General features: G+C 48.8%; 1 protein-coding gene across 1 annotated transcript in view; it reads left to right on the top strand.

Moving 5' to 3' along the window:
* The window catches only part of LOC141096602 (guanylate cyclase soluble subunit beta-2-like), a 91,997-nt gene that overhangs the window by 30,797 nt on the left and 47,739 nt on the right, over positions 1-13,461 (top strand). Inside the window, exon 5 of the mRNA XM_073583340.1 lies at positions 13,085-13,245. Coding sequence (XP_073439441.1) covers positions 13,085-13,245 — 161 coding nt within the window. The remainder of the gene's footprint in view (positions 1-13,084; positions 13,246-13,461) is intronic.

Consider the following 13,461-nt stretch of genomic DNA (forward strand, 5'->3'; position numbering starts at 1 on the left):
GTGCTACTGGGCATGCCCGCAACTTGACCTCTCACTGGAGAGCAGGGGTCACATGCTCAGGTCCTGCGTCGGATCTGATTGGTCCTTCCCAAGCTAATGGAAGGTTCCGGAAGCGCATCGCTATAAAAAGCCCGCAGGGCGGCTCGGCGATGCGCTAGTGTAGACTTATCTTGCTATGTGTGTGAATGGTGACGGATGCATGGACTGGTGGCTGACTCATTATGAAACCCCTTCCCTCGGATAATACGATTGGTGACAGAGTGTGTTCTTAGGTCAGCACCAGGTAGAGGCAAGCTACGCCACAGTGCTCCTTCGCCTACACTAGCGTCCGTCGGTGCCCGGTCCTCGGCGCCGACGCTTGCGGCTATAGTTGCCGCTGCGCTGCATTAACAGCAGCTATTGGTGTTCGCGGCTGCGACGCCACACGCTGACTCCTGTGACGATAACAGGGCCAGCACCTTTGTATATATTTCTGGCAAGCGACTCTGTGTCTGAACAGAGCCGCTCCTAGCGTTCGGGTGACGTTAACCCGTGCGCACTACTTCACCTTCTGGTGCATCTGCCATTGCCCAGCAGCGGTCTTACCAACTACCGCACGGTGGACCCCGGGCGGCGAACGCACCTCTTATTATTTTATATCTGGTGCGTTCCGCCGACCATAACAGAAACTACATTCCGCTGTGTCCTTGCCTTCTTTCTGCAACTTCTCCAGCACTGCTACATCTCTGTGCCAGACACTGCACCCTCTTCCTCAACCCCTATTCTCTTCATCTACTCTGCCCTGGGACTACAGCCCTACCTGTGGAGGGCTATAACATCACTGCTGCACCCCACCATCTGTCTCAGAGGATCTGTCTGCAGCGTCGGCTTAACACCTCCCTTGCCGAACACCACAGGTGGCGTCACGAATCACTCATAAACTTTATTCCACCACTCAACCCCTTTTACATGGGCGCCCAGGGCCACGGACCGGGTCAACGCTGCTGTGACACCTCCCTGTGAGAGACCGGCCCGGTACCGAGTACCCCACAGCCCTGGGAGGGCGACCCAGCAACAGCACCCACAGACACCACTGCTAGCAGAGATACCAGCTCTGTGCAACAGCATGCATTAATGGGGAGAGATACGCCAAGCAGGTCCAAAAGAGGTTGTGGTAAAATGTCCATAAACTGGGCCATCTTCAATAAACCGGCTCATCACCAAGGACTAGCTGCAACAGCAGCAATGTCAAGGAGGGAGAAGTTGAACAAGATGGTCAACGACTATCTAAGTGACCATACCTGCGTCCTTCCTGACGCTTCTGTACCGTTTAATTACTGGGTATCCAAGCTGCAAAGTTGGCCCGACCTCTCCTTCTATGCCTTGGAGGTGCTGGCCTGCCCTGCCCTGCTGCTAGTGTGATGTCAGAGCGTGTTTTCAGTGCCGCTGGGGCAATCATCACAGATACACGCACACGGTTGACTACAGAGAATGCAGACAGGCTGACTCTGATAAAATTTAACAAGGACTGGATTTCGCAACAGTATTTAAGAACTCCAGATGACAGTATCCCAACCTAAATTCACCCAAAATGGTTTTTTTTTAAATTGGTGATCACATCCATCCCATTCCATTCCCATACAAGCCCCTTTTCTTCTTCTTACACATGTTTTCAAAACCTGCTTCTGACACATGTACCTCATGGTCAATAAGCTAAAATCAATGTTACTTTAATATTTCCCATCGGAGGCACTTGTGATGAGAGTGAGACCCTTCTTCCTTCATCAACCATGCTATCATGCCCCTTGGGCTAATTTTTGGAGACACTATTGCTATGCCTGGACTCTGGGCACGGCCACCTCTATGCTAGTAGTCCGACTCCTAGCTACATCATAATTGTTCGGCCCTTCAGACCTGTCTTGCTTCCTTCATGAACCATGATACAGCCCCTTGGGCTAATTTTTGGAGACACTATGGCTTTGTCTGGACACTGGGCACGGCCACCTCTATTCTAGTAGTCCTGGCTCTATCATAATTGTTAGGCCCTTCAGACCTGCCTTGCTTCCTTCATCAACCATGATACAGCCCCTATGGCTAATGTTTGGAAGACACTAAATCTATGCCTACACATTGGGCAGTGGCACAACAAGGACAGTAGTCCAAGCGTTATAATTGTGAATCCCTTGTGATGATGATGATGGGTGGCTTCTTCCTGGTTTAACCATAACACAGTCCCTACCCCTAGGGCAGATTGCCTCCATCATCACTCGCTCTCACGGCACTTCTGATATATCACTGGTACTGCGTAAGTGGCGTACGAGTCCCGCTCTTCCAGCAAAAAAACAAAGGGCTTAAAATAGTGTTTGTGCATTCTAGTGAAGCAGTGGGGTAAAAACAATCGTGCAGCCCCTGACCAGGTGCCCCCATGTTATATACATTTGTTTACAACATACATTTTTTTTTAACATTTACACATTTTTTAGCGTTTTCCTCAGCCCCCAGACCACTTTGAAGGGTGAAGCAGACAATTACTTGCATTTTCCATTGACTATCATTGGACTCGCTATTCGTACCGAATACCCGAGTATTAGGGTATACTCGGTACGAGTATAGCGAGTCCGAATACTTCAGTACTCGCTCATCCCTAGTCTTCAAACAGAGGCTGGACAGACATGGGATGATTTAGTGAATCCTGTTTTGAGCAGGGGGTTGGACCAGATGGCCCAGGAGGTCCCTTCCAACTCTACGATTCTAACTTTTTGATGATATTCTAATTTTGTGAGAAGCACCTGTATGTATGTGTATATATATATATATATATATATATATATATATATATATATATTAGATAGATAGATAAATAGAAAAAAACAGACAGCAGCACAAACTTGAGCAGATTTTGGGTGCAATACTTCCTGAGTAATGCGGTTGTCCAACGTAAAAATATAAATAGAAAAAAATCAGGCAGCACTCCAGGACAAGGAAAAATGTGGACTTTAATCCAGCACCAAGTGGTCCAAAGTTTCGACCTCACAACACGGTGCTTGACAAAGACCGTGCTGTGAGGTCGAAACGCTGCACCACTTGGTGCTGTATTAAAGTACACATTTTTCCTTGAACTGGAGTGCTGCCTGATTTTTTTCTATTCAGATAGATACGGTAGATGAAAAGCCAACAATTCAGCAGCCACATACAGTAAAATCACAGCGGGACCCGACAGAACAGAGAAGATGGATTACATATAGTATATATGGGTCGCCCCTCACACCCAGGGCAGCGGGGTACTCGGTACCGGGCCGGTGTCAGGGGGATGTGTCACAGCAGCGGTGACCCGGTCCGTGGCCCTGGGCGCCCAATATCAATGGCGGTGATGTCAATAGTGTTATAGCTTAGTTGAATAGTTCGTGACGCCACCCGTGGTGTTTGGCAAGTGAGATGTTGAGCCAACGCTGTATGCAGATCCACTGGGACTGATGGTGTGGTGCAGCAAAGATGGTGTAGCTCCCCACAGGTGGAGCTGTAGTCCCAGGGCAGTGTAGGTGCAATGGATGAGGAGAGGTGCAGAATGGTATAGATGCTGGTACCCAGATGTAGCGGTGCTGAAGGTGTTAGCGACGAATGAATGGAGGACACCAGGGCTTGTAGTTTCAAAGCTTTACTCACAGTTCGTGCTACCCACTGGTGCCCGCCTCCGTGCCGTGTCCTCCGGGGTAGAGACTCAATCAACCTCCCGGGCAAGTCAGGGTTCTCCTCTCCAACACTCCGCCAACATGTGCCTTTCCTGAACGACTCCTCTATTGTGCCTTTTAATGTGAAGAGCTCCAGTACCGTAGTTCTCTGGAATTCCTCCTGTCAGATGTTCCTAGAACCTTACTTGTATGACAGACAGCTGTAGCCTCTATCGGGGACTCCTCTCAGAGTCCTGGCTTGCAAATCGGTTGCTGTTGTGTCCCAAGTCTTGGATGGGAGTAGTGCATTTACAGCCAACTACTCCACCGGTGTCTGCTGCAGAACCATAAGTATCCATACAACCTCGGGGACCGGGCCCCGGCCTTGAGCTGAGAACCTATAGGCAGGGTTCCTCTTCCAACCCACAACTCCTCTCTGTTCTCCTACTCCTTCGTTCCGCGCTGTTCCTTCTCCCTCTTATGGAAGCTTAGGTTACAGGTCTACGTCTTTCTCCTTCTCTTCTCTTTCCCTTGACAGCTGGCTCAGATCACTGAGGCAGCTGCAGCACTCTTTCTAAACTGAACTCAAACTGAACTCAAAACTAACATCAGAACTGAACTCCTTCTCGCCTGACCTCCCGTCAGACTGACCTACACTTCTTCACTTTCACCCTCTTTTATACTAACTCCACCCACCTCCCAGCACATCTCGTGTTACGAAGCAGGGTTCCACGAAGGGTGCTCTGCTACCCCCAGCCTGAAGCTGCTAGGCGGACCTACAGAACTATCCTGGGTGTGGGATGCAGGTGTTGGAGTGTGGAAAGGAGTTCCCAACTTACCTAGTTGGTGGGGCACTACACCTTAGGAGAAGGTGCAGTACCTCTGTGGCGACTGAGCCTCAGGGGCACCACATATACACATAGAATAGATAGATATAAAGATGTCTGTCACAAATATGATTAGTGCAGTGCTTGTGTAGCTTTCTGTACATGTATTTAATTAATTAATAAATGTTTATTTTTGTGAAAAAAATGGCATGGGTTCCCAAGTAATTTTCTTAACCATCAGATGGAAAGCCGACGACTGGGGGCCAATGTTTATAGCCAGGGAAGGGGGTAATACCCATGGAACTTCCCAGGCTATTAATATCAACTCAAAGTTGTATACTTAACCTTTCCTGGCTATTAAAATGAGGGATGCCCCCTAAAATAAGACGCAGGGTCCCCCTATAATTAGTAACCAGCAAAGGCTAGGCAGAAAGCTGCGGGTTGATATTAATAGCCTAGGAAGGGGCCAGGGATACTCCAAGGCTAAAAAGATCAGCTCTCAGCCGCCCAAGATAAAGCACATCTATAAGATATGCCAATTCTCGCACTTGGTTTTACTCTTCTCACTTGCCCTGATGCGGTGGCAAGAGGGGTAATAGTTGGGGGAGTTGATGTCACGTTTGTATTGTCAGGTGACATCAAACCCAGAGGTTATTTATAGAGAGGTGTCTATAAGATACTCCCATTACTAACCCCATAGTCATTTTGTATAAAAACACACATACCCAGAATAATAAATAATAAATCTTAAATAAACCATTATTACTGCATCACCCATTACAGTGACGCCATTGTCCCCTGCAAGATAATTAAAATAAGAAACAACACTATTCCTCACCTGTCTGCTGAGAAGATAATAATCCATTTGTCCCATGACAGGTTTAGCTCTGCTACATCTACATGGAAATTTTCCCACCGTGCTAGCGTAGTAGACGCGTAGTAGAGGCTGCTCAGTTTCTCTGCTGGATATCAGTCTGTATGGTCACATCATGCAATTATTTCAATTAAAGGACTTTATTCTGGGTGTGTGTTTTATGCAATATATATGGGGGTTACTAATGGGCGCACCTCTTCATTACTAACCTCTGGGCTTGATATCACTTAACATTAGAAAGGTAACATCAACCCCTGCAAGAGAGAAGAGCGAGGCTATTTGCTAGAATTGGCACATCTTATAGATGTGCCTTTTCTGGGGTGGCTGAGAGCTGATGTTTTTATCCTGGGGCGGCAGTACCCATGGCCCCTTCCTAGGCTACTAACATCAGCCGCAGCTGTCTGCCTAGCCTTTCCTGGTTATTAATTATAGGAGACCGTACATCTTTATGGCCAATAGCTCACGGTCTCCAATAGAATAATTGCGTTCTGATGTAGAGGACGCCTTGTAGAAAAAGCCACAGGTAACTAACCAATCAGCAGAGGACCTTTGGGAAAGCACAGCACCGACTGTAGTGGAAGAAGCGTCCACCTCGAGAATGAATGGTCTGCTAGCCTCCCGACGATGAATAACAGGGGCTGTTGAGAAGGATTGCTTCAGGGTTAGAAAAGCGTTCTCGGCCTCTGGAGTCCATGCATTAGGGCTAGCCTCTTTTCGGATAAGAGACGAGATAGGCTTAGTCAAGGAGGAGAAATGAGGAAAGACTGCCTGTAATAGTTGTCAAAACCAAGGAACCGTTGAATGGCTCTTACACCAAGGAGTTGCGGCCAATTGAGGATGGCGGACACCTTCTCAGGATCCATCTTTAAGCCAGAGTCAGAGATAATATACCCCAGAAAGGGTAAGAAGGTCTGTTCGAAAATACACTTCTTGAACTTGACGTATAGACGATTCTCCCTCACACGCTGCAAGACTTGGCGTACGTTTCTCCTGTGGTCGGTAAGTCCGAAGAAAAGACGAGGATGTCATCCAGGTAAACCATGACACAGGGATATAAGAGATCCAGAAAGATACCGTTAACAAATTCCTGAAATACCGCGGGGGCATTGCAGAGGCTGAAAGGCATAACTAAATATTCATATATGTTCGATTTAGGGAGCATTTTTACTCCATATCCTCTGGAAAAGGGGTTCCTCGCTTGATTGATCACATAAAAGAAGTGCATGGGGGCAACCCAGAATCGATGCTGTTTGCAGGAATAGAGAGAGTTTTTTTTACCGCAGCAAGGAGGGAATTATCGCAGACTTCTCCTACAGAGAGAAGCCAGATGGATTCTGCGGTCTAATGCCACAGGACCACTAGGACTAAATAAAAAAATTGATATGTCTGTTTTCTTGTAAAAATTATAATGATATCAACAGTGTCTAGGTGTTTTTCTGTATTTAGTTATTGTGTTTTAATTGTATTATATGTATATTCAAAATTTTGTTCACTCTATTAAGTGGGAGTAGGTGTCAGTAACTAGGAGGTGTGTTCACACCTGTGAGTGTGTGGTAGGGGCCAGGATTGGGGGGTGGACTACTGCTTACCCTGTCCAGATGATACAGACACCAGGCGATGCAAGGACGAGGCGGAGACAGATTTCAGTTGTAACAGTTCCGGATTTATTCGTCGTCCTCCTGACGACCACAACCACGCACCGCAGCCTTTTTACAGTTCTCTGTCTCCAGGCCCGGGTACCTGCACCTTTGCTCCAGTCAAAGTAACGTCCCTCACGGATCTTTTGCTGGGGCTGTCCTAGACCAATCCACCGCCAGTGCTTCACCTGCCTGAGGTCGTCGTCCAATCGGTACCCCCGGGGCCTCGTCTGTCCTGCGGTCTGTCGGGTCAGGGCCACCCCCCTGACTGTCTCTTTGTTGACCATCCCCTGGTCGAGCTCTTCTCTCTTCACCGGGACGAGCCTCCCTGGTACACCAACCAGTCCTATTTATCCCCTCTCTCACCAGGAATTCCCCTCCTGGGTTCCTATCTCCCCGCCCCCCATGACTAAGCGTTTCTCAAGCCGTAAGCTGATGTTAAGTCCTAAGCTACTCCCCCTGCCATCTTGTGGTCAGTTCTAGGTTCGGCACTCTCCTATCCACCTTTCCCAGCTGTCACCCTTCTATCCTGTCAATCTCCGTCTCTAGTGCACAAACCGTCCCCTCCTACTACCAGTCACGTCTGTCCGTCAAGTCACCTTCCCCACACTCCTCCTCCCTTTGTCCATTGTCGTCCTGACAATTGTACTCCCTACCTACGTCGTTCTGAAGCTTGTCCACAGTCTGTTGTCGGACCGGTCGTTGGGCCAAATCCGCTGCCCACGGAGGCCGAACTAAACCGGGAGCACCATGCTCTGAGCAGCCTACTGCTACTCGCCACGTGACAACTTTTTTCAGGTTGGCGAGGTCCACCCGGACTACTCTACTGCGTGCACCTCCCACTGCTCTCCCCTTCTACTGCCTTCAGCTGTCCGGAATGCCAGGACCGAGGCCTGTTGCCTACCAGGTCATCACTGGTGCCTGCCCATCCTTTTGGGGTGTCCGTGGTGTCGGGGACCTGACTGACGGACCACTGTCTGGTTCGATATCCCTCCTCTCTTCGTCCTTCACTTAAAAGAGTCATGGTCGGCGTCTTCGTCGCATCTACCCCGTACCCGGAACCTGTTACACACATTTTTATTTGTTATACACACTACTCACTAAATCATCTCTTAACATACTATTACTTTTAATTTAATAGTCATAAGAGTTACTCAACCGGAGTAACCCCTTTTTCTCTCTTTTTTTTTTTTGTTTTTCTGGGGTTTTTTCAAACACATTAACATTGTTTCCAACACAATATTTTCCCACAGCATCTTTAAAACAAATACTCCCCCTCCCTTTAACACTAATACTCCCTTCCCCGCATCCCCGCTATATCAGGAGAAAAAGATCAAACAATATAAAAACATTCTTTGTAACCTGGACGGAAAACTGTCCTCGTGGCCTGCACAACGGTGCAGCGAAATCCCGACAGTCCGGGCCATCTCCTGATAGCCGGCAGCAAGGGGCCCCACAGCTGTGGAGCTTCCGGGATGCAGGGAGTGTCTCTAGGGGTCCTTTTTACGGGGGTTCGTGGCCTTCGGGTTCTGCAATTACGGCTACCGCATAGTAGCCGCGGGGACAGTACTCTTTGTAGTACGGTACCAAGTCCCCCTCTCGCAACGCCCAGCCGTGACGGATGGAGGTCACGTTGATGTACACCTTCTGGCCGGTTGCGAGGTCCCGAATGAACCGGTATCTTTTCTCTAGGTTGGTGTACACGAGCCGCCCCATAGATCGTGAAGCCGCCATGCCAGCCTCCCCTCTCTCATGGAGCAGGTTCCAGACCTCCTACTCCCTGGCCTTTTTCTTCCGTATGACCTCCGCGACCCAGACGGAGGGTCCAGTGTAGGCCCTGGAGTCCGGTGGGCGGGACACAGCCAGGGTTGAGAGTGGGGCAGAGGCGGCTGTAGATGTCGGTGGCCCAGCAGCCGCTGGGGCCGGGCGGCGGGCAGGGGCAGCCGTGGTTCCCGATGGGTAGGCCGCAGGGCCCGACAAGCAGGCCGCGGCCGACTTCGGGGGTGACGCAGATGCGGTCGTGGGGCAGGCCGCAACCGGAGTCAGGGACGGAGTGGCGGCCAGCTTCAGGGGATAGGCCGCTGCTGGCAGGTGGAACGCAGCAGCGTCGGCCGCGGGCTGGTTCTGCACCGGCGACACCGGACGTGGTGCCGCCAGGCACGGTGGCTCGGGGACATGGGCGGAAGCACCGTTCAGCCCAGCTGAGGCCACGGAGCCCTCCGCAGCTGGGCCTACAGCAACGCAGGAGGCCGCGCGGGGAGGCCAGGCGGTGGGGGCCGCTTGCAGAGCCAGGGGGAACTCTCACCTTCCCCGGCACCGCAGCCTCCAACACGTCACCCCGCGGCTCCTCCCGCAGCCTCCGATCTTCACCCCGCCGTCCGGAAAGGCTAGCCTCCAGGCTCGTGGGTCCCGCGGGGAGGCTCCCAGGTGACGTCTTCGGCGGCTGCTCCCACAGGGCCTGCAGTCGCTCCTCTTGTCCGCCCGATGTCTTGAGGACTGTCCATGACTCCAGAAAGCAGATTTCCCAGCGAGACTCGACCTCCCGACGCCACCGCCACTCCAGGCATCCGAGGCCACGGCAACTGCAGAGTCGCATCACGTCCGGTGGGCAACAATCGAATGGCGCCAAGCAGCCACAGCCGGTCTTCCCTCCTGGGCCACTCCCGCTCCTGGGTGGGGCGATGGCCGACTTCTCCACCCATCTGCCGGGGTCCAGTATGAGGGGGCGGCGGTCTCCAGACGCACACCTCTCCCCCCGGGGGTACCTTGGAGATGGCCCCAGTCCATCCAGAACAACTGCAAATGCCCGGGCCTCTCCCCGGCATTGGAGTACCACAGCCATATTGGACAGCTTCTGGTGCCGCCCCGGATCCTGTGATGGCAGCGATGATCCGGAACAAAGTCTCCAATTTATAATCCCCAGGTGAGCAGTCTTGTAATCCACTGGTATTTGTAATCCACAGGGGAGCAGTCCGAGTCCTTTTGGGTTCTTCAGGCTCAGGCCTGCCGCGGAAGATGTCGTTTTAGCGGTGGTGATCCTGCCGACTACGCCAAAATGTGATAGGGGCCGGGATTGGGGGGTGGACCACTGCTTACACTGTCCGGATGACACAGACACCAGGCAATGCAAGGACGAGGCGGAGACAGATTTCAGTTGTAACATTTCCGGATTTATTCGTCGTCCTCTTGACGACCACAACCACGCACCGCTGCCTCTTTACAGTTCTCTGTCTCCAGGCCCGGGTACCTGCACCTTTGCACCAGTCGAAGTAATGTCCCTCACGGATCTTTTGCTGGGGCTGTCCTAGACCAATCCACCCCCAGCACTTCACCTGCCCGAGGTTGTCGTCCAATCGGTACACCCGGGGCCTCGTCTGTCCTGTGGTCCGTCGGGTCACAGCCACCCCCCTGACTGTCTCTTTGTTGTCCGTCCCCTGGTCGAGCTCTTCTCTCTTCACCGTCTTCTACCGAGCTCCTCCCGGGACTAGCCTCCCTGGAACCCCAACCAGTCCTATTTGTCCCCTCTCTCACCGGGAATTCCCCTCCTGGGTTCCTATCTCCCCGCCCCCCATGGCTAAGCGTTTCTCAAGCCGTAAGCTGATGTTAAGCCCTAAGCTACTCCCCTCTGCCATTTTGTGGTCATTTCTAGGTTCTGCACTCTCCTATCCACCTTTCCCAGCTGTCACCCTTCTATCCTGTCAATCTCCGTCTCTAGTGCACAAACAATCCCCTCCTACTACCAGTCACGTCTGTCCGTCAAGTCACCTTCCCCACAAGTGTATTTAGTTCGACCTTCCTGTTACCTGACTCCGGGACCCGTTGAAGCGCAGTTGGCGTGAAACGGCCGTTGTCCACAGTTCACACATCTCTCCTGAGTCTATGCTTTTTATCTGAAAATAAATAGGGAATCTTCCACCAGAGGTTCCGTCTGAATCACATATTTTAGAAATTTACACGGAAAAACCAGTGTAAGCGCTTAACGCAGAGTGTAGGATAAATGTGCGCCGACCTTTACTGTGATCTTTGGGAGGCAGAATGAAAAAACGAACAGCAGATGAAGAATTGGTTTTATTTATTTTTTATGACGTTCCTCGTGTGGTATAATTAGGCGACTTTATTCTTTGGGTTGGTGTGATTACGGCGATACCAGATTTATATTTAGTTTTTATGTTTGGCTGTTGTCACTCACTAAAATACGCTTTTTATTGCAAAAAATAGTTTTTGGATCACCACATTTTGAGAGCTATAGTTTTTCCGTATTTTGGCCCACAGAGACATGTATGTCATGGCTTGTTTTTTGCGGGACAAGTTGACATTCTTATTGGTACCATTTTCGGGCACATGACATTTTTTGATTGCATTCTATTCCGAACAAAAACCAGCAATTCAAGATTTTTTTTGGGGGGAGGGGTTTATACCATTCCGCGTGTGGTAAAATTGATAAGGCAGTTGTATTTTTCAGGTCGGTACGATAACAGCGATACCTCATCTATATTTTTTGTATGTTTTGGCGCTTTTATAAAATAAAAACTTTTATAGAAAAGATAATTATTTTTGCATTGATTTATTGTGAGACCTATAACTTTTTTATTTTTTTGCTGATGCAGCTGTATGCGGGCTTGTTTTTTGTGGGACAAGATGATGTTTTCAGCTGTACCATGTTTATTTATATCCGCTTTTTTATCGTGTTTTATTCCACTTATTGTTCAACGGTATGATGATAAATCATTGTTTTTTGTTTTTGTTATTTACTTATTTTTTATGGTGTTTACTACAGGGGTTAACTAGTGGGACAGTTTTATAGACTGGGTCATTGTGAATGTGGTGATACCAAATATGTGCACTTTTCTTTATTTATTTGAAATGTTTATTTAGATATACAATATCTTTTGAATTTTTTAATATTTTTGTTTTTTTCAAATATTTTTACAATTATTTAAAACATTTTTTTAGCTTTTTTTCTAACTTTTTTACTTTGCTTAGTCTCAATATAGAACAATCATTTTTTTGCAGGCAGATCGCTTCTGCAGCATGGAGATCAAGCAGCTCTGCACTGACAGACAAACTTGCTTATCATGCACTGGGCATGATCACCCTCTTTGGTAGGTCTTGTGAACTGATGTCATCATGACGGCGTCGGGTCACCATGGCAATGATCGGGACCCCGTGTCACGCCGCGGGGTTTCTGATCCAAAGGCAGAGGGGCTGTTAGCCCTCTGTCGCCTTCCGTAATGCTGCAATTGTGTTTGATCACAGCATTTCAGGGGTTAAAGTGCTGGGAGCGGCCTGTGAGCCGCTCCTGGCACTTAGTGCCGGGTTTCAGCTGTCAGAATCAGCTGACACCCGGCAGATATCGCCCGCACACCCCCTATGTGCTCGGGTGATCGCGAAGATATAATATTTCGTCTCTGGTCAAATAAGCCCAGGGACATGGATGGAATATTATGTCCGATATCAGAAAGGGGTTAAAGGGTATTTGTCACCAGTTAATTTTTCTGCCCCATCTGAGAGCAGCATGATGCAGGGGCAGAAATCCACATTCCAGTTATGTGTCAGTTACTGAGCTGCTTGGTGTGGTTTTGATAAAATCATTATTTTCTCTGCTGCAGATCTATGAGTTCTCTGAATGCTGAGCCCTGTATAACCCACCCACATCACTGATTGGAAGCTTTCTGTGTACATTATTCGTAGGCTGAAAACTGCCAATCAGTGGTGGGACAGAACTCATGAGTATGAAGAACTAAATGGCAGCAGGGTTACTAGTCCACTAGTGGTAATTACCTGCCTATACACAGTCTACACAGAAAGCTGCTAATTAATGGTGTGGGCGGGAATATACAGAGCTCAGCATTCAGAGAACTGAAAGATGTGCAGCAGGTAAAAGAGTGGTTTTATCAAAACTACACTAAGCAGCTCAGTAAGAGACATATCACTAGAATCAGAGTCTCTGTCTCTACATTATGCTGCTCTTAAATTAGGTGGCAAAAACCTGGTGACAGATTCATTTTAAGGTAATTTTTTTTCACTTATACCTATGTGCCCTTTTTGTGTAATTATGTTCACTTTATGCTATTATTTATGCTATTCTTTGTTTCACAGATGTATCTGAGGAAGAAGTGCTTAAGTTATTTGGAGCTTATTTCTTCTCCTTCTGTAAGCAGTCTGGATACGATCGAATGTTACGAACTTTGGGAGGGAATCTAACGGAGTTTATTGAGAATCTTGACGCTCTTCATAGCTACCTGACGCTTTCTTATAAGGTAATTCCTTACATAATATACTACTATGTCAAATAACATGATGCTGTGATGGCTGACAGTTTCAAGAAGGGACTGGTTCCCTTAAAATTTCACAAGTTACAAGTGTTAGATTATTGCTGATACAATTTGTATCCAGGGATTTATTTTGATTGTCATAATTGTAGTAAGTACTGAATATTTTCCCTGAATACAGATGGAATTTTGCCTTGGTCTAGG

The sequence above is a fragment of the Dendrobates tinctorius genome, unplaced genomic scaffold (assembly GCF_039654945.1).
Source record: "Dendrobates tinctorius isolate UK_male_01 unplaced genomic scaffold, ASM3965494v1 ptg000075l, whole genome shotgun sequence".
NCBI lineage: Eukaryota > Metazoa > Chordata > Amphibia > Anura > Dendrobatidae > Dendrobates > Dendrobates tinctorius.